Source organism: Melanaphis sacchari, unplaced genomic scaffold, assembly GCF_002803265.2.
Source record: "Melanaphis sacchari strain LSU unplaced genomic scaffold, SCAv2.0 Contig31_pilon_pilon, whole genome shotgun sequence".
Taxonomy (NCBI): Eukaryota; Metazoa; Arthropoda; class Insecta; order Hemiptera; family Aphididae; genus Melanaphis; species Melanaphis sacchari.
In genome coordinates, this window is record NW_020271193.1 from 3,695,308 (window position 1) to 3,721,842 (window position 26,535).

The window sequence follows — 26,535 nt, forward strand, 5'->3', positions numbered from 1 at the left end:
GTTATTAATTATTTATTAAATTTTATTTTAAGATTAAAATGAAAAATATATTAGCCAAGGTTCAACGTCCTTATTTTTCTGTAGATTTTAGTCATATCGCTATGACGTATTCATCGCAAAATGTACCCGGTTGTTCGTCATTGTTACCCAATTATGTAGCAGGTAAACTTGTTCATAATACTATAAATAACAACTACAACAAATTGCATGAGTTATGAAACATAATATTATACGTTTATATGATGCATAATAAAGTAATTATGTATATATTTAAATGTTGGGCACAAACCCGCAGCACTGGTAAATCATTATAATTGTACATAACTTTTTATTTATTATGCATAATCTAAAATGTAATAATTAATAATTATAACTACACCATCACAGGTATGCGTAAGATTTCAGTGCAGGATGTAACTATTGTGACAAATCTGAAATCTATCTATTTTTTAATTTTACATTATGAACAATTTATTTCTGAATTATGCTTGAGAAAAAAAATCACAAAATATTAATTCGTCAAAAAAAAAATAAATAAAAAATAAATATTGCTACTATTTAGGAAGTTCTTTAATAACTCATATCATTTAATTATTTTATAAATATCCTGCAGGTTTAAGTCGTATACACTTGAAGAATATTGTAGTTCTTATTATATTATACTATTGCTTATTTATATAAAAAGCTTTCATTTGTAATGGTGATAACAAGTAACAATAACATAATATATAAATTACATATTATGTAATAATTAGATAATACTTGAAAATAAGTTAATTTTAAATTTAAATGCATTATCGGCTAGTTTTAACAAGTATTTACTAATTTTAATAACTATATATGCGTGTTCTTACTGTTGTGAGTTTTACCAATCATACGTTATGTTTTAAATTAAATCGTTGCGTAATATTAGTTATTATTTATACTATTTTTGATCTTAAATTTAAATTACCATAGATATAATGGCAAAATGGCATATAGTTCGTGTGTATTTACGATATTTTTAATAAAAAATACGTTTTCTTATACTAATGAAATTAGTTGAATAACCCGGTTTTGCCCGCGTGTGGTTATTTAGTGTTAACAATATTATATTACAACATAGATTGCCTTTAGATCATTGTATTCATTATTATTAAACTTGAAATAGTTGTTTTTAAATACTCATAAAAATATTGTTGGATCTGTTGATACTATGTAGATAGGAATAAATGTGGCCATCATCCGAAATAAACACTGCGCACCAATAGTCAATAAATTATCTCTATTCGTTTATTATATAATATGATAGAAAAACACTAGTTAATAATATAACTAAACATAAAAATATAAACAAGAATAATCAATTAATTTTATATCATGGAAAACGCGAGAGTGTAGCATAAAAGCATTCGCTGATGACATGCTCACACAACAACTGCAGAAGTGCAGACGTGCAAACTATACATCGGGTCCGCAGGCTGGCAGCAAAAGCGTTAACGATAATGTTATCAATTTATCATTTTACCACCGTTATCACATTTATCACATCATATTATACCCAAGGAAGTTGTTGTAACATTATATTACGTCGCGATGATACAAAACTTGCCAACATTTAAATTGATAAATTATTTTATATTTCAGTAAGTAAATACTAAATTGTATAAAGTCGAAACCAGGTACATAATTATTTATTATATTAACCATTCTACAAACTTACCGACATGATAACAACTTTATTTGTAATATTTTTATGATACAGTTTTTATCGGTAACCATCATTAGACCGCTGTTACCAATAAAATTTTTTCTTAATCAATGGCAATCCTGTGTAAACGAAAAAAAAAGAAGTTATTTTTCATTACCGTACAACAAATTCCTGAGCGAGTTTAAAATGCGAACTTTATAATATTCTTTTTTAGTGCATCTATAAATCATAAGACGAAACCATTGACCAAATTTCATACTCATAGTTTTAGCGGTTCCGGCTAGGCGATGATGAATCGGTGAGTCAGGACATGTTATTATATATACATAAATATGGTTTATATCTTTTTGTGGTCATTTGAATATAAACAAAAACTATAAAATTGTGTCAGTTATAAATTATTACTTTTAGATTAGGTACTAATAATTGCATAATTCGTATATTCGATTGTCAATGGTTAATGCACAGCGAGCATTATTACATCGTAGTATATTATCGTATTAATCGTTATTAATCATAAAAATACAATTATTACTTATAGCTATACATATACTTATTGATTTTTAATTATAAAATTATTACTTATTAATTATTATTTATTGATAACCAAATATATATTTATACAAATCTTTAGCAAGTAAAGTTACTAAAGAGTTAAAATATTATTTATTGTTATGCAATAGTTCATAGATTTTAAATAGTTTCAAGTATTTAGAGCTACCTATCGTCAAAAATGCCCATTTATTTTATACTACTAACATGAGTCTAGATGTTTATTTAAAACTAATTACATTTTATTTTCTAGTAAATATATATTTATTGATTATTGTTATAAACTTATAAGTAAATCAAAATTTAAACTAAATATAAAAACTTCAGGTTTAAATTTCACATTTTAAAGGAGAACATTTTTGTAAGTGTTTTGAATTTTGATATATAAAAGATAAATTTTGAACGAGTAATTAATTATTTAATAGTATTTAGAGCTAAAATGAGTGGAGATTGTATAGACCAACATTATCCATGTATTTAAAATTTAAATATTAAAATTAATTAAATACTTAGTATCCACTCATTTTAAATTTAATTCGTATTGATTGAAAAGCATCTTGTTTAAGTATATGATTTATAAATTGTATTTTGTTAATCAAAAAAGTAATATTTACTTTATAAATATTTTCATTATTCAAAAACGTTATAATAGCTTCAAATTATGCGTAAAAAAATGTTTTCAAAATTGTTAATATATTTTTAGATAATTATTGTTTGCTAGGAAACATCCTGTAAATAATACGTTATTTTTAAAGCTATTGTGTATATCTATGTGTATGAATTGTTTTTACGGGACTAAGCCATTCTTGATAATTTTCTGTATACATATTCATCTAAGGGGAAAGCGATTTTCTCCAAATACATATGATGATAAAGCGGTAATAACATCGCTTACATAATGCAACACTGATTGTATACATATTGGTACACGATTTGTCGATTTGAGAGTTACTTTTTCAAAAAAAAAAAAAAAAAATTCTACTCCATTTATGAGCTGTTCTAAGATATCGATTCCACTGAGGTGGTGGTCTGTTTTGTATCACGTATCGAAAGGGTGAGAGAGGGGAAAATAGAAAGGACAAGTGTCCGACGTCCTCGTTTTCGTAGCGTACACACCGATCAAACCTCTGGTAAAGACGCGTTGTCCGATGTCAGTTACAATCTAGACACAACGCGATTCTGACTTGTCTTTCCACTTGAGAATTCGATTTTGTTTTGTGCTTTTTTCTATTTTGTTTATTTTAATTCATATAAAAATAAATATAGATACGTAAGTATCTATAAACTATATACACAAATCACGCAATCGTAAATGTGTTCCGGGCGGTTTGTGCGTGAACAACAGTGACCGAGTGGCAGCACTCCCATTTGGATTTTGACAAATAAAAATGGTAATTTAATGTATAATATTAAAATAATATAATATATTCTAAGGGCCAAATTAATTTCCAAATTGTCTTTTTTTCAAATAATTTAAGTATGATAAGAAACAAAACTAAAAAAAAAAAAATTACCGGCACAATATTATTTGATTATAACATTATCATACCCACGTTTAAGTCTCTGGGTAAATGGACTTCGTATAACTTACTCCTGAGGGACATAGCATTACATAAGTGTCTTTTTATACTGTTTTTTTATATTATAATACTGTGTGTTATGCATAAAAGTGAAAATTAACGCCACCGGTATGTGATATAGTGTTCCATAATTAAATAGAAAGCGGTTAATATATATCGTAGCACGGCACTCGAATGAATTGCTTTCTCGATCAGTTACCTAGTGCAGCAGTGTTTGTGTGTTTATGCATCAATTAATTTTAGTAATAAATTTTAAAACATTCGTATGTATACAAAGGGTGTGGTTCTCTAGCAATGATTTTAGTGTTGCAAAACCTTGTTAATGATTAATATTTATTTATTTTAGTTTATAAAATAGTTTCAATGTTAATTTAGCAGGAATTGAACTATCCACGTGTATGAATTAAAGTTGATTAAATGTTATAATGAACGTTAAAATTAATATTTATATACTATTAATAAAATATTTCTAAGACTCCGAATTAAGCTTACCGCAGCCTGTATCGACCAATATAATTAATAACAATGGAAAACATTTTAGAGTGAGTTATGTGACGAATTATTGTTATTATATTCGCCGATACGATACTCGGGGAGTGAATATTTTATTTTAATTCTAGGAATCGAATTACGTAAAGTGCATACGTGTTTTGTTAAGATAAATGTGTTGGCAACCTGACAGTTCAATCAACTGTCATTGTATATTGACAGGAAGTGCATTTAATATGCTCGACGTGAGGTGCGGTCAGTAGCGCGAATATTATCGGATGTTATAGGCAGACGAAAAAAATCCCAATAACCATAAACTCATCGTTATATTGTAAAAACAAACAAAAAAAAAAAAAATAATAATAAAATATATACGTTTATAGATTATACTCAACATTATTTTCGGTAGCTATTAAAAAGATCGTGTGAGTTTTTATATCGATGATATTTAGCGTTCATAGAGTACGCTTTTTTAACCGTACAATAATCATAATACGTTGCCCGCTGCGTTTCCACGCATAATTCCAAAATTCCAAAAACTAACGTGGTAAATTAATAATATAGTTATTACTGATAGGTAGATGTGAAGCAAAAACCGTTTTCATTTTTAGATTAATAAAGAAATAATTAATACTATATAATACTTCCTACTGAATACATATTGTATTTTGTCGATCCATGCAGTATTATAATATGATATGTATATATATATATATCTATATTAATGTATTATATAGTATGTATAATATCAAGAGATTGCGAGACGAAATAAAAAACGCTTGTTAGATAATATTACACAGAAAATATGTAGATTTCTCGTAGCTACAGGTAATTAGCTGGTAAACGTATGTAATTTTTCACGCGTGTTATATTTTGTCGACGGCGTCATCATTTTATACTATATGCATTATACTTTGAATAAAAGAAATATGATGCTAACAACGTATAATTATCTCAATACGGCTATAAATTATCACGATTTATTTATTCAATTTTTTTTTAAATTTATGTCAATAACACTAGTGACGGCTAGTGTTGAGTAAACGACTGGTGCTGGTTACATTTGGAATAGCTAGGTGACAGGTCGATTGGAAGTCAGCGGGATAGATACCTACCTAAAAACGCATACAAATTTTAGATGCTATTCGTATGCATTACACATGAGTGTAATACTGTTTAAGTTTTAGAGGCCAGAGACTAATATGTCACGTACGATTATTTTATTGTGAACACTATTTCGTAAGGGGAATCTGTATGAGACGAAAAGGTGATGAGAAGGCGTACTCGCCGTCTACCGTCTAATAAACATTTGTAATACATAAAACCCGTGTATATAATACGAGTAATACTATAATGATTTTTAATCAAGTCACGTGGGGGCCGTAATTAATTTTCTTACTCTTCGTGTGTCGCGTTGTTATTATTATCGTTAGACTGTTATTATTATTTTTTTTTGCCCTGAGAGAAAGGAGGTTGACACATTCACGTATTGGCCGTCGGTCTATCTGCAGAGCGTAGACCATGCGTCTAGAAGTTGCACAATTACTGTTATGTTGACACGTGCGTTTGAAATAAAAAATAATGGGTACGTTTATAAAATTAAAAAAAAAATAATAATAATAACGTATCCAGTATAATATTATAAACTACTAAGCTATATAGGACTGCATGTAGGTACCCACATTCAACGGTATTACAATATCGTTACATGTCGCAGTAGCCACTGCGCAACGCAACCGTAAAACTGCTACCTATGTCATTACATTAGATGTACTTCACACGTCCATTGTACCGGTCGCGTGTGGAGAATACGATGTCGAAAAGAGAAAAATCAACAAATCCAAAGCGCTACTTGAACATTGTTCTTCCCACGTATGCGGCCAGTTTCAGGACCGCGGCGTTATAACAACATTTAGTTGTATAATAATAAAACGCCCAAATCGTCACGGCGCGGCGGCGGTACGCGTGCACCGCCGCATCCACATATACCTACATATATTATAGAAACGCGGGTACGATAATAATAATAATGATAATAACAAAGACTATATATTATATTATTCAACAGGCACTTCTATGTAGAAAAGTGCCTACTACACGCAATACGCACACGTATCGACGCCTACGCGACTTACGTCAATATACTATAAGTATATACTAGTCCGTGTGTGCCGCGATCACTTAACCCAGTTGACGTACGCGACCGGCGACTGACGAAGAGGATAGGATATTATCTGGATGTGTCAGTATGACCGATCTCGTGTGTATAGCACCGTGGCGGTGCATTATACGGTTTTTTTAATTGTCGGCCGTCCGTTCGAGGACGTCTTGTGATCGATTAAAAATGCTTTCAACCGAACGAATTCGACTCTTCCATATTATCATGCACCTCTTATCAGACATTATTGGTGGGCGAGACTCACGTGGACCTTATGAGATCTGTTCGGGAGGTTCAAATTTCAAATACGTTCCGTATTCAACGCCGTCCTGGTCAAAGTATAGCAGCTAGCCGACGATCGCTAACCGGCCCCGTAGTCTTGTTTTTTTTTTTTGTTTTTTGACTGAAATATAGCGGAATCGCCACCGTTTTTATTTCGGGTCTTAGTTCCTCGTCTTTTCATTCCGTGTCTTACACCTCGAATTACGTACTCTGTACGTTTAACCACTATACAAGCCGCGTGATTTGTTTTTTTTTTCCGTTGCCGATACTCGTTATTTTTTTCTTCTGTACATTTTGTTTTGTGTTATTTATTCGTTAGGTGTTGAAATAATATGCGTCGTCGTGTCTAATGAATGTGATTTATGTGCGAATAAACTGCGATAGAAACTATCTGCGCGCGTGATTGTTATTTGTCTCTCGTAATTATTAATATTAGGTTATATATTTTTCTTAAGGGGTAGGTTAGGTAACATTGTTATTAAATAAGTAAATAATATCAAAGCAGACATTCAGCCACAGAATTTAAACACGTACTTATTTATGCTTTGTTCTCTCGTATAGTGCATAGTGTATTATAGGTACTATTGTATATCATACGGGTAGTTCAAAATCACCGTGTGATATAAAATATATACGTCGTGTTTGAATAATACTACGACTACTACGCACTGTAATAAATCATTATACTGAGATTATTGGTAGAATTTTATTTTTGAAAAACAGACGCAAAGTCCCTGGGTAAAACGATGTATCGATAGTGTCCGGTGAGCCATATGAATGTTATTGTTGTTGATAGTTGTATATTTCTTGTGTGGCCATCGGTTGACCCTGAAATAAAAATACTATACGAAATAAAAAGACATAAAATAAATAAAATATATACATACACGCATACAATAAGTTGAAAAAAGTATTATACGTACATAATACACATACACACACACATACATATACATATTATAGTATATTATATACACGGGGAAGCATGTATATATTTTTTGTATTATTTTACGAAAAATACATATACTGAACGTTAAAAAACCGGTTTCGAAATGAAAAAACGGAAGACAAAACTGGAAAACCGTGTACTTATACGACCGGCTACCAATAGTGCCTAATGCGTATATTATTAAGATGAGCTCACTAACAAATAATACAGGAATGCACGTTGAAAACATTGTATTGATTTGGGAAGCAGCAGAGTATAATATTTATTATTTAATGTAGATTGAATATATTGTTAAATGTTTTGCGACGAGTTTTCAATATTAAAACATAGAGATGGTACGTACACCTATATAATAGTACCTACGTGTATGTATGCCGCAATCGTGCGGCAACAAAAAATATAGAATACGTTTTACGCAAGTTTAATATTAAAATAATATAATAACGCACGATACGGAGTAGTTTTTGCTAATTTTTTAATGATCCTCAAATCGCATAATAGTCATATTACGTGTTGTTTGATCGTCGTTAGAAAATAATAGTTAAATTAAATTCAAATTATGGTATAATATGTCATATGATAATGGAAATTTCTCATTATAAAAAAATATAAATTATTTTCAAATCTATGTGCACATGCGTACATTACACATACTCTTAATTCGTACAATACGCGCATCTTACAGCATCAAGGCATTATTGATAAACCACTCGCCCGCAGTAAACAAATTATGTTTTTATAGTATGATAATTTTTGTATTACATAATTGCAGTTAATGGTATTACAGAGAAATTTTTAGACATTTAGACCACGTTACTGAAACGCGAGTATTATAATAAGTATACGTAACCGCGGTGTATAATATTAAATGTCATTTCGACAATAGGTTTAAAATATAATATTATGTAGGTATTATGATTTATGACTCAGGCGCCACGATTGTCGGGATGTTTCATTGTCGCGCATAGTTCCCGATACAAAATTTGTTATTGTGATGTACACCAGCTACTATATAATATTGTCAAGTAAAAAAAAAAAAAAACGTTGGTCTAAACCGTGCCCAGAAAAAAACCTCTCGGACGTCTTCGGAATAATATTATTAATCATCACTAATCAGGACGTGAAAGTCGCTCGTGCCCGTTTCGTCGGTGTGCCTATACTATTTCCTCTGCAGTATTACATTAAGTATTCAGGGCGCAATTATTGTCAGGTACTAGGAAAGGGTAGAGGGCTTGGCTGAGTATTTATTTAATATTAATATTTAAGTGGTAGCGATGGGCCGACACGAAAAACTACGTATCATCCATATAAATAATTGCAAAATGGACAATAATATTGTCCGTTATTGTCAGCAGAGGCTAATACATTGAAAATGACGCAATACGTATTATAACCGAAAACGGCAACTGGACGTATTGGCCGCCGTGGTGTGCACACATAATCCTATTAAGCGCTCGACTTTTTATCATAATCATTATTTTATTTCGTTTTAGAATATAATCCAACGATAGTAACAATTTAATATAATATATCTGTAATAGGTACGAGTCGAACCGGACAGTGAAAGTTCTTTCCTTTGCCGCATAATAGCTGGTATACATAATATTATATACATTTAGTACTGCACATATAGGGTTACATATTATTGTTATTACATTATCGCCATACGATTATTAAAATATTCGTAAACCGTTTGTTTACAATGTTAGCATCGAATGTATGTATAATTTTCGACTACCTAGCTAGTTTGCTCGTTCGCAACAAATGCGATCAAATGGCGTACGATTTATATTCTTAAGATTTTCTTCGTCCATAAAATAATTATTCATACAATAACGATATGTAGGCATGTTTATACGCCTATAGTAGGCATAGAATTATTGCAATGTTTACCTACGAAAGTGTTATCGTCGAAAGCTTTCGCTTTCACTGTGTACCTATATATATATATACATATATATAGCGACTGTTTAAGGTATTAATCAACGCGCAGACATCGAGCGTAGTATTGTGTACATAATTATTGTGCTCATTATTATAATACACAAATATATGATTGATAACATTTTAGTTTTCAGATCGAATTCGAATCCCATGCGCTACATTATATTATTATAATGTAACATACCATACGTGTTAAGAGCATAATTTAATACGTACTGTTCGTGTGCTTGTGTTTGACCTATATATTGTTATTATATATTTGATAGGTATCGTCCATTTTTAAAACGTTATTATGACATGCGATTATCACCGCGTTGCGCTGCTGTCCGAACGGTTCGAATTGATATACTCCTTCGGTAATTATTTTTTGTTGCATGCCCGTAGGTACCTATATCGCACACATTTGTTATACATATTTTGTGATACTCGCATATTATAATTGTGCATGTCGTGCATTTCGGGTGAAAGGAAAAGTAACCTTGGGACAGAAAAAAAAATTAAAAACATATGGACTTAAAAAATAGATTTTTGAATCACGACGTACAAACTTGCCTATATTTGTTTTTAATTGCACTACATATCTGTCAGCGTACCTATATTAGAATACTACAACTACTGCTGCGGTGGTGTTCGGTTTTAGTTGATTAACAACATCAATAATATCGTTATATTGTATAGTTTCGTTATTATCGATTCGTGTCTTACCTAGTATTATTATATAATATATACAGTAGGTACGCTAGATACGCGGATGTCGGTTATTTTATACACTAAAGCCAATCGTGTTCCTGAATTGACGCAATGGCTGTAGTGTGCAATTTTATGTTTTTATTTTTTAATTGTAACGTACTTGATCTCTCAATGACATTTGTTTTAACCTATATAGCGAGTATTCAATATTGTTTGCGTTTTTTCAGACCTTATTATAACCATATACTTCTAAAATTGTATTCAATCACCAAAATATAGTATTAATATTATTAGGTAGATAGTAGATAGGTAACTTTATATGATACACAATATATATTATATTTATTTAATCATTTTTAACTTTTTAAACAGGTTCTTATCATTTTATAACTATTTGAAAGTAAGTTGTTAGTAATAGAAACATTTTAAATATACATTATTTAAACGAGTTCAAGTGTTCATTCCCACAATTGTCATTACAGCCGGATGCACTCGTTGAAATTCATTTTTATTTACGATTTACATTTTTAACCTAAAATACATATGTACAAGTTCCAACACGATTATTCTTCCGACTAATAATATAATACATATTAAAATTACATTAAATAGGAATAATTCAAAATGTGGTAAGCAATCTGACTATCGACCTTCAAGAAGTTGTCCTTGAAATGTTACCAGACTTTTCTAGAACTTACTACACATTAAATTAACTGTATGATATTAAAATATTTCTTTATCGAGATCTAACAGGAAATTTTTAGATTATAATTTGACAGCTTTATAGAGAATAATAAAGTGCTAATAAAAATATTAATTTTTTTTTAAACAAATCATCAATATGATAAAATTGTAGCCAACCGATTCAGTGTTTATTTATTTAAAAATAAACATATACAATGTATTATCAATATTAAATTATTAAATAATATGATTTTCTTTTATTATATTTATTTGTGTACATCATTTCATGGTAATTTAAAGATCGTTAATTTTCATTTAAAAATCCATTTTTCACATATTTTAAATCATAAAATTCATGTATACATCATTTTTGTTTAGCATTATTGAGTAAAATTGAAATGTTACGTACATATATAAAAACAGTGTAATCGGCATTCGGCAATATGTACAATGGTACATACACGTATAAAGGTAGTTTGTGTTTTGTATTGAGATGATGTAACATATTTAAAAAAAATGCTCGATAAAATATGTCCAAGTAATAATATTTTGTTGACGTAAAACAGTTTTGTGCTTAATAATCATTTACGATCAGAGATTCGCACCTTTGACTGCAACAATCGGATTTATAGTTCTCTATTGCTTCCGAGGTGGATTTTCAAATTCTTCAATAGCACCGGTAGTATCATCTCCAAGGTTTTCCGATTTCTGTACGTGCAGATACGGCTGCAGCGATTTAACCGTGTATATTACATAATAGAGGTACCTATACCATGGGTAATTATATGACTTTGAATCAATATTAAATTCGAACGTAAAACAAACTATGATTGGTTAAGTGTTGCCGTTTGATCGATTATTTAGAAAATCGTCCGACTCGATAGAACCATAGTTGTAACATACACGTTAAACCAGACCATATATATTGTATAGGTGCCTATCTAATGTGTATAATGGGCGTAATAGTGTACCTATGTTATTATATTATTATAATATCGCTCCGTTTGTTTTATTTTTTCTAATACAAAATAGTTGCGTGTACTTCTATGTTCACATACAATATAATGTATAATACAATGCAGAAATCGATTAATATAAGTCGCTTAGATTTCGGTCAGCCCCCACCGCGCTCGTCCCCCCGGGGCACCAACTAGGATTCTATGAAAACGTATTAAATGGTAGCTGATCGACCGACCGACCGACTGCTGCGGCGGCCGAAGGTTGCGCAGCGGCACGTCTCGGCGGACACACACGTCGGTTGCGTATTCGTGATTTTCGCACCTCGATCCTGACAGCTTGCGATATTCCACTGCCGAAACACATTTCTTCGCAATCCGTCGTTTATGACAATATCATAATATACCTACAATGAACTATACCATTGTAGTCGACAACTGTAATTTATGATATCGAATAATTGTTCGGGCAAAGTTGTATGACATGCGTCTCAAGCGAGTATTGTTTCCTTAAGATTTTTTTCAAAAAAAAAAAAAAAAACATGCCCCATTTGCCTTTTTTGTTGTGGTACAAGACGATCAGAATGGGTTGCCGAACGATTTTCGACGTTAATCGATCTCAAGAGTTTTGACAATTATTTGAATCTGCACAGTGTACAGTATATGATGCCGATGAACGTGGATTCGGCACGATTCTCGCAGCTGATTTCCCTACATAACAAAACATCGATTTTCTCTATTGTAGCGTAAAAGTTTCAATTATATTTCACGATCGTTTTAATATATTTATAATGTTCGATCGTTTTCTACAATAGTCACTTAAATTATATGAAACAATAATGATGCCTCGCATCGTATATTATATTGCATATAAATAGACAAAATTATATGTCCCGAACACGAATAAATAATTTTTGAAATAACGTATGAAAAAAACAACAATCTAGCTAAACACTTTCTAAATGTTTTTTTTTTATTTGTTGTTAAAAATTAAAAATAATAATAAAACAGCATAATCACATTATAGGTACATCAATAATTGGTTGTCGATAAAAACATGAATGCATAATGCATAAGTACTCTGAAAGTGGAAATTATTATAAAATCCTATTGCAAAGATATAATAATAAATAGAGAAACTTGTTTAGTAATGATAAGTGAAACGTATTCCAGGGAAATGGCATACAACTTTAATACCACAGACTAAAAAAAATATATCCCTGAGCAACGTAATATGTAACACTGCTGGTACGTAGTTAGGTACCTACTACTTATCTAAATAAACTAAATTCAAGTAAGATAATAGATTTCGTAATTTTCATGTCGTAATAACCCAGTACGTAAATAGTTATTATTACTACCTATACCTATATATTATAGGAATTATATTAACGCTTTGGGATCATTTAGCATTGACCAGTTTTATTCAGACATTTTATAAAAGTTATAATAATTATCATCGTTTAAAAAATATTTCACATATGCCATTAACTGGTTTAGCTGAATTTTCATAGTAATAATATAATAATATGTAGTTGAAGTATAGGTAAAGTACGCATTGAGTACTTAACGGCTATTTAACGAAATTGCAGTATCTCTGTTCATAACACGCGTACAAAATATATTTCGAGCTCTGTGAGTTATTATTTCAAAATACATTTAATATTTATTTTTTGATCTATTATTATAGTTGAATAAGTTATGAAACGATAATATAGGTATCATATCTAATCATTGAAATATTTCAAAATGTTGACCAAAAATTTCAACCTAGTTCCGTTTACTTTTTTTTTTTTTTTACTGAAATATATTCACTAGTATTGATTTATAGTCATTGACCATCGTTTGTATTTATTATTAACGAAATAAATTATTATTATTCCCATGTACTTAAACAATTATATAATTGATGTGTAACGGTTATTAGGCACTAATGTTGGTTTCATGATGAGAAATAAAATTTTAAATGAATATTAGTGTATTATACATCATTTTATTAGATTAAATTATTATTAATATACAGTAATACAAGATTATTATATTCTTAAATGGGATACGTTCATAAAGAATTGTTCGTTTTTAGTATATTTACTAAATTTATTTATCTTCTCATATTTCATACATTATTTTGCATTATTTAACTGAGCTTGATCTGTAATTTGCCATACTGTGGATTTTTCAACCTTCGGAATTATCATATTAAATTATATTCATGATGTACTTTAAACTAACTGAAAGGTCAATCCATTCTAGTCACAGAACAATGACTGGTACTTAAAACAATAAAATTGTTGTTTGCAAAATACCTGAGGGTATTTTAAAGAGCTCCTATATTATGTGCTATCACAGTTCATATCTATAGAAAATAAGCTTTTTATAACTAGAAATCCAAGAACACAATCGCGTACGTCTTAGTGTTTCAATAAATATTTTCTTCAGATAAATACATGCAATATTTTAATACAGAAATATCGATGCCATTATAACATACAACTTGTGGTATACAATTCTGATGTAATGTATCATTTTTCATAACCGTAAATATAGTTTGGTAGATAGGTACTTTGTTGGATAGGGTTAGTACTTGATAAAATCTATCGGACGAAAGCGATCTGCGTCAACATAAAAAAAAAAGAAGAAAAAAATCGCGTGTACTCGGATTGCGAAGTCCGTTAATCATGTACTTATACGATTTATTACGATTTATACGCTCGTTCCGATGGTCCGAAAACTATGCTTGATCAATTTATTGGTCTCGTAGCCGTCGCGATACAATATTACGTACGTTTAGGTACACGTACAACGACAATGCGATGACCGAACGGAAAAACAGCAGAACGAGTGCGTGTGTATGCGGTTTATAGTATATTATTGCCTATTTTTTCCTTCGTTACTATTATATTATTATTTATTGCTACTGTATAATAATAATAATATGAGCTCTCCCCTCTCTGATGTGCATTTTTCGTTCGGTAAGAGCATTGACCACAAATCATTATTATTATTCACACAATGTAAAAAAAAAAAAAGAAAAAAAAACTGCGATCATAACGCAACGCGCGCCGGTACTGAACGGAATATCAATTATTACGGTTGGCCGGACGAGATCAGTTTTTGTAAACGATCGCGGAGTCATGGTTTTTTGGCTTTCGTTACCTACCGGCTTGACGAGAGTGTATACATCATTATACCTGTACGCTGCAGCGGCAAACGAGGAAAACGTTATAACGCGCAGGACAAACCCGTATACCATGAACAACACGACGAAGAAAAAAACAATATAATATAATATTAAATAGCAAATAGTAATAATAATATTATGGTCCGGCGACAACGCCCATTATCGCCTATATACCTGGTGTTGTAGTGCCACCCGGTATTACCTGGAGGCTGTGCGGCGAATATAACACAAACGCGGGCAACATGACTTAGTGTGCGCGATTGATATTGCTATATTATCCACGCAATGTTCGTTTTGACAGGTATGTGTGTGTGTATGGGTCATCCGAGTTCACCGCGACCACGCCCGACACCTATATGGTAGTGGAAAGAGGGGGTGACGTTAAAGGCGAGGGTGCAGACTTTGGCCGTACTTAAGTCAAAACAAAAGTTGTTAACGAACACTGCTTACCGTTCGATGGTGTTACGACAAAATTTGTCTTGGAATGGTACCGGAGCAGTAGGTACTTGATACTTGGACGAAAAAAAAGGCGTAACCCAGTCTAACTCAAACAGGCTTGTTTATTTGTGCCAATCGTTCATCGTGCGCTTTTGAAAAAAAAAAAACGCATTCCGCGGAAAATTCATTGCACACGATAGTACATAGGTATAATAATAAATATATTATATATAAATGAATAATAATTAGTTAGGTATTAAGAGTACTTATATAAAGCGAGTATAGCTAAAGAGCGTTCGTTTTTAAAAAACGAATGTCAGTTTTATACAAAAATAAAAAGGTAAAATCACTATATGCATATCGAGTAGTTACTGCTGTTTTAGTTATTTTTGATTTTGATTAGATTTTAAAACTCAAATTCGTATCTTAGCACGGTGTACCTGCAGTGTCTACATTGGATTTATGACTAATCATATGACTATCGTGATATCCATTGTAATCGTTTATCAAAACATTATTTTACACTTAGATGTCATTAATGAAACTAATGGAACGAAACGGTGACTACGGTTTATTATAATACCTATAGTATAAACATATTATTTTTTTTTAGATTCTCCATTCTTCAAATTTCTTATGAAATGATATTTAAAATTAGTTCAAACTATTTATTTTTTCCTGTATACGCCGTTGATCTGCTTATTATTATTTTTCGCAACATTCACGGTTGTGTTGCACCAACGTGCCGGCCATCGACTTGTACGTATTTTGAATTTTCTGGACGGTCAGGTAAAAATATGACACGTGCAGCGCGTGTACCTACGTATTTTTTTTTTTAATTTCAAAACATCGTGTCATGTATATATATGTATACGTATAATGCCTTCTCGTGTCATTCTATACAGAGACTTCTTTCTAGTACATTGACAGTGATTTAACAATGGGTTATCGGATGTAGAGAGAAAGAAAGAGAAGAAAAACGGTGGAATGAATTATTTAAAATATAAAATATGTTTATGTGTATAATAATAATGCACTACATACTGACTTATGTTTATATTTTACATTTTTTTTTACACGTGATGGATAATTTATACACAAAAAAGACAATTGTTATGAAAACAACAATGAGGTTACAGAATAGTGGGTCACCATTCGGTAGGTTTCCCTTGAAGAACATATAATGTACACATTACGCCCCCTTCTCTTTTTAATATTAATGTGTTAAGTTTTTATTATTATTATCCTTATTTATTTATTTTTTTTTGTATCTAAAATAATAAAACGAGAGAATGATAAGTATTTTATTTCTTTTTCTTTTTCTTTTTCATTTATTCGTTGACAACGAAATTTTCGATTAGGCACCGAAAATTCAATTTCACGCAGTTTTCAAAGAAAGAGCTAAGTAATTTCGTTTATCTATACGTTTCTACGCGATATTTCCCTCTCGGTACGAGAACTTCAGGAAAACTGCTTTGACGGTAGAACAGATTATGTAATTATATCGTATAATATCAAACACGTGTGTAGGTATATGATATTTTTTACATAATATACGTTGAAAATAATGTCCACGTATGTATCACCACTGCAGCACCGTGTATTCAATCATTCACATAAAACACAGTGATAATATGCGAGTATTCTGGAAATAATAAAAAATAAATACACGCGTGTAGGGGACCACAAAATAATGTGTCGAGGTTCATGTAGAGCGTGTCCAAGGTGAACCAGGGGGCTACGCCCTGTTGCGGCTAATGAAAGCCACAAATAAAGCACACACGAATGAAACACTCGCTTAAAAACTAAACAATATTTACCCGTTTGTGTGAGAACACTATGAACTAGGAAACCGTTTCTTTTCAAGCCATCACACACATAATGTATGAGACACGTCCCTTTTTGTTTTTAGTACTGTAAAAGTCGTAATCCATTAATAATAATGTTGTCGAGACACATAGCTCGCAGTTTAATGTCGAATTGAAAGATATTTACAATAGACGGATACGATTGTAGGTACGATGCAAAATTATAAAACTAGTATTCAGTGCCGTTTGAGTTTGACGTACCTGTGCTGATTCGGCTAGAAAAATGTCGCTGCGTGTGTTAAGAAAGTCTGAAAAAAGCTACTAGTCACGTTTGATAAGACATAATTTTTGCGATAATGTTTTTTTTTCGAAAGCTCCGAGATGAACTATATACAGCACATTGTAATCGGGTCGATTGTAAACATATGTTAGATATCATATGATTAAATTAACTATAATAACCGATGGTATTGTTCGTAGGTAATACAGCGGCACACGTAGGACTTAAAATTCGGAAGTCGGTCGTTAATGACTAATGAGTACCTTATTTGGTGGCTACATATTGAGAGCTAAAGGTCCACTCGACCTAAAATATCGTATTGCCAGCCAAGGTTGACAAAAACAATGTGTGGTTATTTCACACGTCGCGAGTGCGCGTGTATGTGTGCGCGTGTTTAGGTATCTATAGGTTTTTCGCCTTAATCCTATATATTATACACATCTTGAGAACTGTGTCTTCTTTCAAACTATCTAATTAATCTGTATTCAGATCACGTGTTGTGCAACTGGAAAAACGATACGCATAGGCTATTTTGTGTGTGTATGTATGTTGGCAGTGAAAGCTGAGTTGCCCGAATGCATGTGCAGAGTATAATATATGGCTTGTGAGTATGCGATTCCTTAGACTGTTATATACACGCGAGGATTGAGTTTATATTATATTATTATCTGGGCACAGATATATTAATTAATTACTAATCTCTGGCTATTGCGAACGTTATTGTTTTGGCTTTCGCATTCGCTCCAATTTCGCACTAATTAAATCCTTTATGAAAAATTAAAAATGAAAGGATTGGGTATTAATGTATGATTCTTTACTCGGGCGGTTTCTCTCTCTCTCTCTCTCTCTCTCTCTTTCTGTATTCATCTCGTATTCATAATTTTATTATACGCAAAAATCGACGAATATTATAACTTTCCTAGCATGTTTGTGCGCGTGAAAGATATTCTAACCGGTATACAAACGAATAACATCTCACTTATATAGGAACACGAATTATGAGCATTATGTTTGATGTGTTTATTACACTCGCACAAAAACATATTTTAGTTGAAATATGATGATAATATCATTTGGAGGTAGATAATACATTATTAGCTTACTTATTTAATTAAAAATATACCAAGAGATGATATTATTAACTGCAAACTTACGTTCAAAGTATTTAATTGAAAATTATACTCATTTTTTTGTAATAATGAATGTTAGGGAATAAGTAATTATTGTGATTCGGCTATGTTTAAAAGTTACTTAAACTAAAGCACTTTACAAATAATAATAGCAACAATAATAATAATAATAAGAGGTTCTTTCAATTTTAAAATTGAAAATCGAGTCATAATTATATATTGTGTATCAGCTGTTCGTTCTTTTTAACGACAGCCGTCAACCAACAACGGCGACGATCAAACGTTCTACGTATATTACTAGGTATACATAAGATGACGGAACAACAGTGTTTTCTGTATCTATTTTCGCTAGTCATACATGACGACAAAGAGTCAGAAAATCGGTGAAAGCTAGTGATATTTATATAAATACCTAGATGAGGAAAGTGTACGAAATTGAACGGATCTCCACAAATACGTGAATCCGATTTACCGTGGTTAATCTCAAAACATTAAGCATTATTTCCTTTAAAATAAATATTATACATATTCCATCATCATTACCTGCGACTGCATAATTATTTTATTTACTGATTCAACTGTAATATTATATTTTTATTGTTAATTTTTTGTTATTGTTATTTTTTTCAGACAAACAGAAAATTTAAGCTCTGCTTCCACTTTAAATTGCTGCTCATTGTAACCATCATAGCAACACTATGCACGTACACAAATTCAGAAAGTAAGTTTTAAGTAAAATATTTACGATCTATAGTGATTTATAACCGTTTTAATTTAGCTAATTAAGTAAAAATTAATTTCGTTTGAAACTTAATATTGATTTTTATAAAAAATGTATCTTTTGAAAAACATACGTTTATTATATTCATCTAATATACAGGAAATAATACTGTTATTTTATAATAGGTTATAATAACTTATTTTTTTTAATTTTTGTATATATACATATATATTAGATTGTAAAGTCGACTATGTTTAATTATTGAGAAAGACTTAAACATTTTTTTAAATAATTAGGTAAAACAGGCTATATAGTTATCTATAGTCATCGTTGTTGAAAATCTTATAAGTTAGTTATAAATGTATACTGTATAGAAAATTTAACACGTTGCAATGCGTTAGTATAAATTTGCAATCTTCTTTCATACGCTGTATGACTTAAATGTATATTACTTATTAAGGTCAGTTTTTATACATGACTGGAAGTAGCATGTTATATTTTATAGGCTTTTTAGGGCACAGATTTCGGTGCTCAAATCACAACACTAGCAATGAAGCAAATGTAAAAATGTTTAGTTACTTTCATTTTATTTACTGTAATGTAGAAATGTATGGAGAAACTCTAACGAAAATAAATATATAATATTCTGTTCGACTAAAAACTATCAACTAAATAATATAAGTCATGTAGTTCATATACTTTTTTTTATTAAGTATATACTATTTATAATTTTTTAAAATAATCACATAATAAGTTATTATTAGGTACTTATGTATATTTTTGATATGCTTAATACCAATAATGAACAAGTAAATCCTAATTATAATTAGTATTCTTGTTTATAATTGTTTAATTTTAATATAACAGGAAAAAATTGTTAATGTATTTGTTGTATACTATGAAATAATAATACAATTTATAAGATATAATTAATGAAACCGTGAACTGAATGACCGAAGAACATATATTATTATACGTAATTGAAACGTTCGAGAATTATACAACACTGACCATTTTTTATTTAACCAGAGTTCACATAATTAAGTCAAAAGAGAAATAAACATTTCATAATATTAAAAAGTGTATGATTTTCATCGATACCGTACCGACGTCACGTTACGTAGGTATAATATATGAATGTTACCTAATAATGTGATGATTAATTTAAAACGATAATCATTATGGATACCTATAATTCATACTATCTAGTTTATTAATGTAACATTGGAGCTGTAGAGGATTTTTTGCTTGTAGTTCGTTAAACTAGTATCGTTATTATAGTGTACCGATTTATGTATACTATTCTATGCACTATCTATGAGTTAATATACATATAATATATTACTTATAAAGCTATAATTTTTTTTATTAGGGTTATTCACCTTTCCTTTCAAATCGAGTAAATATAATAATTAATTAGATAGGTATATAACCTATATCTACTAAGTGATACATTATTTGTCTTATTTTTTCTGATTAGTGGGTTTATTTTTTTTTTTTACTATTTAGTATAACATTTAATATATTAACGATTACACTATTAAATACTATTCACATAACGCTATTGGAAACCAAACTATAGATTTGTATTTATCAATGGAAATTTTGCCGCAGTAACTGGTGAAGTTACACACACACACACACAAACATACACATTAACTGTATAATTTGCTCGGGGGTATCGTTATTGCAGCCGGCAACAGGTATGATATCTGCAGTTTAACATTCACGCAAACAATATTGTGTGATCGCCTCAGTATATACTTTCTCCCTAAGCACATACATGACGGCTATTATTACGATGAATCCTGGCCGCGTGTAACTATATATTTTATATTATATAGTATAAACACACATTTTTTTTTTAAATTTTTTTATTTTTGTCTTCGCTGGTCGATTCGCACGATCGTTTAAACGTCGCAGGATGTCCGATGCGCTTTCACTGGTTCCGGACAGCGGTGCAAGGTCATTGTACCGCGGGTCAAGGTTCAAAACGACGCATAAGTGTACCTATATAGATAAGCGCAATATTTGCAATTTCATCGGGACCGGTTTCCCCAAATCCTGCACCGGTTATCCCGCTGGTACGATCGTGTGACATAATCCTATCGAAGAAAACAATATATTGTAACTGTTTATACGTCTTGCACATGAGTTTGTATTAGGTATGTGGCTAAATCAAACAAATACTCATTCTTACCGACCATTCATGTTTTAAACACTAATTTCAAATAATAATAAGTATACTTTAATGCGTTATAACGTTATGTAATAGTTCAGTGATAAACGACGGTATTTATGGAGAAAAAAAATAAAAATAATTGCAAAACACTCGATCGCGCAAAAAACTTGCACAGCCCTAAAACGATATATCAGTGTCAAGCTGTTAAAATGTATACGTACAGGACCGTATTATCTTTTGCGAATTTATTTGATTTTAACATTTCAAAAATTTACAAAATTAAAACACTTGCAGCGTTTCTCGATGGTGGCTTAGATAAGACAACAGGCTCAGTACTTGTTCGTAATAATCTATATGATTTTATTTCGCAAAAATAGAAGAATAACGAGTTACATTTAATTATATAAGAACATTATAAAACGTATTCTAATTAAATTATGTACCTACATTAGTATATAATTCTAACATAATAAAAATTTGAATTGATATTTTTGTATGTTATTAGTCATTATTTATTTAAAATTCTGAGTGATTTCATTGATTTTATTTATTAGTTTTACAACGATGTGTAGTTTTATTTTTTTAATTTTTAATAATAAAATTATCTTGTCATTATCTTTTCGAGTAATACAAAAACACGCTATAATTTTTAAATTAGATTTTTAATGGAAAATAAGATCTAGTGTAGAAAACTCTCAGAATTTTGAAAATTACAATAACTAAAACAAAATTTACTAAGGAAAAACAAGGATATTTATGTAACATTTGTTTATAACAAAATTAATTTGAAAATGATTAACTGTAGAGATTTACTAGTACTTTATTTTTTCAAAAATATTTATATTTATATATTTTCTTATGATAAAATAATATATTTACAATTTGTATGTTAACAAAAATAATTAAACTAGAATTTTTTTAGACGCGATATAATATTTAGAATATTTTGGTCATTTTTAATTTTTATATTTATTCATGAGATGCTAAATTCTTAGTTTTTCACGATATGTGTGAGTAAAAAATGTTTATTTTTGGCAAAAAAAATTAATAATTTAATATAAAATACCTTATATAAATTGTTTTTACAACATTAAGAAAATTAAAAATACATAAGTACAATTTTTTACGAATGTCTGAAGTTTAAATTTTGTACAATTGGATATTTAAAGGAAAAAAAAGTTTTCCTTCTAATAATTAAAAATATTAATTTTTAGAACAAAAAAGTTTTTGCCATTATGTATATTGCTATTTTATAGTTTATAAACACTATGGAGTTTTCAAAATATTAAGACTAATTTTAAGTTAATAGTTATATTATGAACCTATTTTACCATTTTTTATTATATTTAGTGGTAATCACTTCTAAATTTTTTTTTTTAAATGTTTCAGTAAATGAATGTTTAAATTTAATAACTTATAACATAATACAGCATAAATGTAACTAATTTATAAATATTAATAGGTTAGGTAGGTAAAATATTATTTTATTTCTATATTAATAACAATTATATATTATTATATAATATTACAACTGCTTACTGTCTTACTAAGAATGATATAAATAAATATCCTTGAAAGTAGTCTAACATATATCGTTTTATTTCAGAATTGTTATACATATTCTCAAAAATCAAAAATATATGCTGTATAGCAGGGGCGGCCAAACAGTCGATCGCGATCGACCGGTCGATCACAAACGATTTTAAAGTCGATCGTGCTAGAATTTATTTTTAGGCTGCGCTCACGAAAATTAATTATGGTGGTATAGTAACTTAATAATAATAAAAACTTTTTTATCGAAGTCGATCCTCAATGGTGAAGTATATTTTTAGTAGATCGCGGCCGAAAAAAGTTTGACCGTCCCTGCTGTATAGTTTATAAAAACGCAAAGCGTCCTTTCCATTATTTTTAGCTTAGACTACTCAGTATGGACAGTATGCATTTGTTTTGTTAATTATTTTATCTATCTTTGAATAATTTTTTTTATTAAATATATTTTTATATTTTTGCTTTCGTAATAATATGCTTCACGCTTATTTAAACAAAATAATAAAATATAATTTTTACACTTATTTGATAGTTATAATTCGTACAGTAAGCGAACTAGATACAGAGTTAGATTGGATATTGGGTTTTAATCTCACTTTACTCACGTCTGTAAAATCCAGTTTTCTATTAATATATATATTATCATAAATGTAAAAACATTGATAAATTATGTGATCCAAAAAATTTCTTCATTTAAGATTAGTATTTTTTTTTTACTGTTATAGGCTGGTTTATTTTTAAATGAAAATATTGAAAGCTTATTAAAATAAATGGTTAAATTTTTTTTAGTCTCTAACCTCCAGATTAAAATAACATAATATTTATACAATAAAAGTATACAAAATTAACAAAAATTTTAAACTCAACATGTATGAAAAAATTAATTTTAGTATATTAGTATTTTATTTAAAATTTGAATACCTAGTTTAAACATTATATTCATTACAATCGATAAATAGTTAGCAATGCAAGTGAAATTTCAGATGGTGCAAGAGGGCCCTGTTCAACTCTATATTCATTTATTATACTACGTGTCACGTCGAATTATATTTGTATACAATATTTTAGACATTTGGTTACGATTTCAAAGTAGATCTGATATTATAATAGTTTATTTATGAAAAATTTAAAGTATAAAAATATTATGAAATCTGTCAAAATAATGACTTTATTATACAATTTTCTTAAAATATAGCTCATGGGTATAACAGTCACGATTGTCATTTTAAAGAGTTATTATTTATTACAAAATTCACATTATTACTTGCTTTAGAATGTATAGTTGCTCTTGTATTTTTGTTAATTATTGTCGTTTCACCCACGACAACTTATAAGTCATAACATTTTATAATCAAACCGATCTGTGATGCGATATTTAAACATTAAACCGTTAATGTTTTACGTTCGCATAACGTCGTACGTTGGCTAAATCGATATATAAAAAAAAAAAAAAATCAAATAATAATACAAATATAACTAAAAACGATTTTTACGTTGATACACGCGTCTTACACACCGGCCGGCTAATGGTTATAAACTTAAAGTCTAACGTTAGCGGGAGTTGCTCATGGATTTATGCGTAAACCAAAAACTGTTCATCCGAACGTCCGTCGAGGGCTGCAAAAGTCTGCTAACGAAAAGTCCTATCACCCGAAATCTGGTGCGTTTACATCCATAATATTATTATCACGTCCATATAATAATATTATTATTATCTACATGGATACGTTTTTACGTTTTATTTTGTAGACGGACAGACGCAGACAATAATCTTTGGGCGGACACGCGGAGAACCAGTTTTGCCATGCAGCTAGCGAACGGTCGTTTTGCGCACCTTTTACTTTTTATTTATTTATTTATATGTATATATATATATTTTGTCAACGACGCGTGCGCAACGCTCTCGTTTTTTACGCTGACCCGCACCAATCGTCCTCAACCAGCTGATCTGTGCGCTCTCTCGCACTCACATACACACGCATAATACTTGAATAACAGAATAAACACTATATGATATCTAATAATAATAATTACACCCTTGTCGTGTATCGGTAGACTAGCTCAACCAGCTCCCGACGGCGACGGTTACTCAATGTAATATATATTATATTCATGCACACACGGACAAAAATGGTGTACATGTTAATATGTGTTCACCACCGATTGTGTTTCCTTTTTAAACTGGATTATTGACCGAATCATTTCCCAACACATAAAATCTATCACTGTTGTTAAGTCAAATCATTTTATGCCATCGCCATCAAACCGGTTGCTTTCAGATACGTTTTTATCTAAAAATTGTTCAATGGACCATAATTTTTCAAGAAGAAATAATATATCTTCGTACAATATAGTCGTATGACCGTGTGGGTAATAAAAGTTTTAACAGTGCGAACACGAAGTTCGTTAATGGTTTGACTACAATATTTATTATTTAGTAACGGGTTGATAAATTTCTTCGATTAATTTTAAAGTTAACAATATAATATTGTGTGCATGAAAAATTCGTATTGATCATATTCACTATTCAACGTATATATTAGATGTGCAGTACGTTACAAGCTTAATGGGGAAAAAACCTTGAAATAAACACCGTATGAGTTGTATGTGCAAAAAAAAAAAAAAAGAATCGAGAAATTTATAGGATATACTTTATATTTGAATGAAATTATTTAATATGATAACATGGATACAAGAATTTATATAAGATTTAATATAAAAATCATGTTTTTGTGTTGAATTGTGACGTTTTCCTGATTGTTTTGATAAACATAAAATATAAAAAAATATGGTTTACGTTCTACACGTAATTTTAAGGGAAAAATAACATTAAATCATTAACATAAAAAAAGTTCCAATTAATTTACTTGAAAAAGATAGATATGTGATAAATCATGAATATAATATATTATTATTATTTCCCTTCCCACGTTCTAATTAATTGATTCTGAATATATTATTTTGTAGAAAAGTTCTAACATTATTTTAACAAGGTTATATCTTCTAAGTTTTGATCATATATTTTTTTTTTTTTTGATAGATCTAATTAGTTCATGGTCGTCTTCATTACTGTTACCATTTTTTCTCATAAATAAATAATTGTAACGTAAAACGTGTTTAATAGTTATTTGAAAATTTCTCAAACAAATTATAGTTATGAGTAGGTACTGTCTTTAATGAATTTAAAAATATCATATTATATTCTTATATTATGTTTTCAGTTATTTTGAATCGAATCATTTTAACCAATAAAGATCGTTATCAATACATTTT

The 26,535-nt window shown here is 29.8% G+C and overlaps 1 protein-coding gene across 1 annotated transcript in view; it reads left to right on the forward strand.

Moving 5' to 3' along the window:
* Nucleotides 1-3,368: 3,368 nt before the first annotated feature.
* The window catches only part of LOC112596304 (probable chitinase 10), a 31,732-nt gene continuing 8,565 nt past the window's right edge, over nt 3,369-26,535 (forward strand). Inside the window, exons 1-2 of the mRNA XM_025341909.1 lie at nt 3,369-3,633; nt 19,442-19,532. Coding sequence (XP_025197694.1) covers nt 3,631-3,633; nt 19,442-19,532 — 94 coding nt within the window. The 5' untranslated portion in view covers nt 3,369-3,630. The remainder of the gene's footprint in view (nt 3,634-19,441; nt 19,533-26,535) is intronic.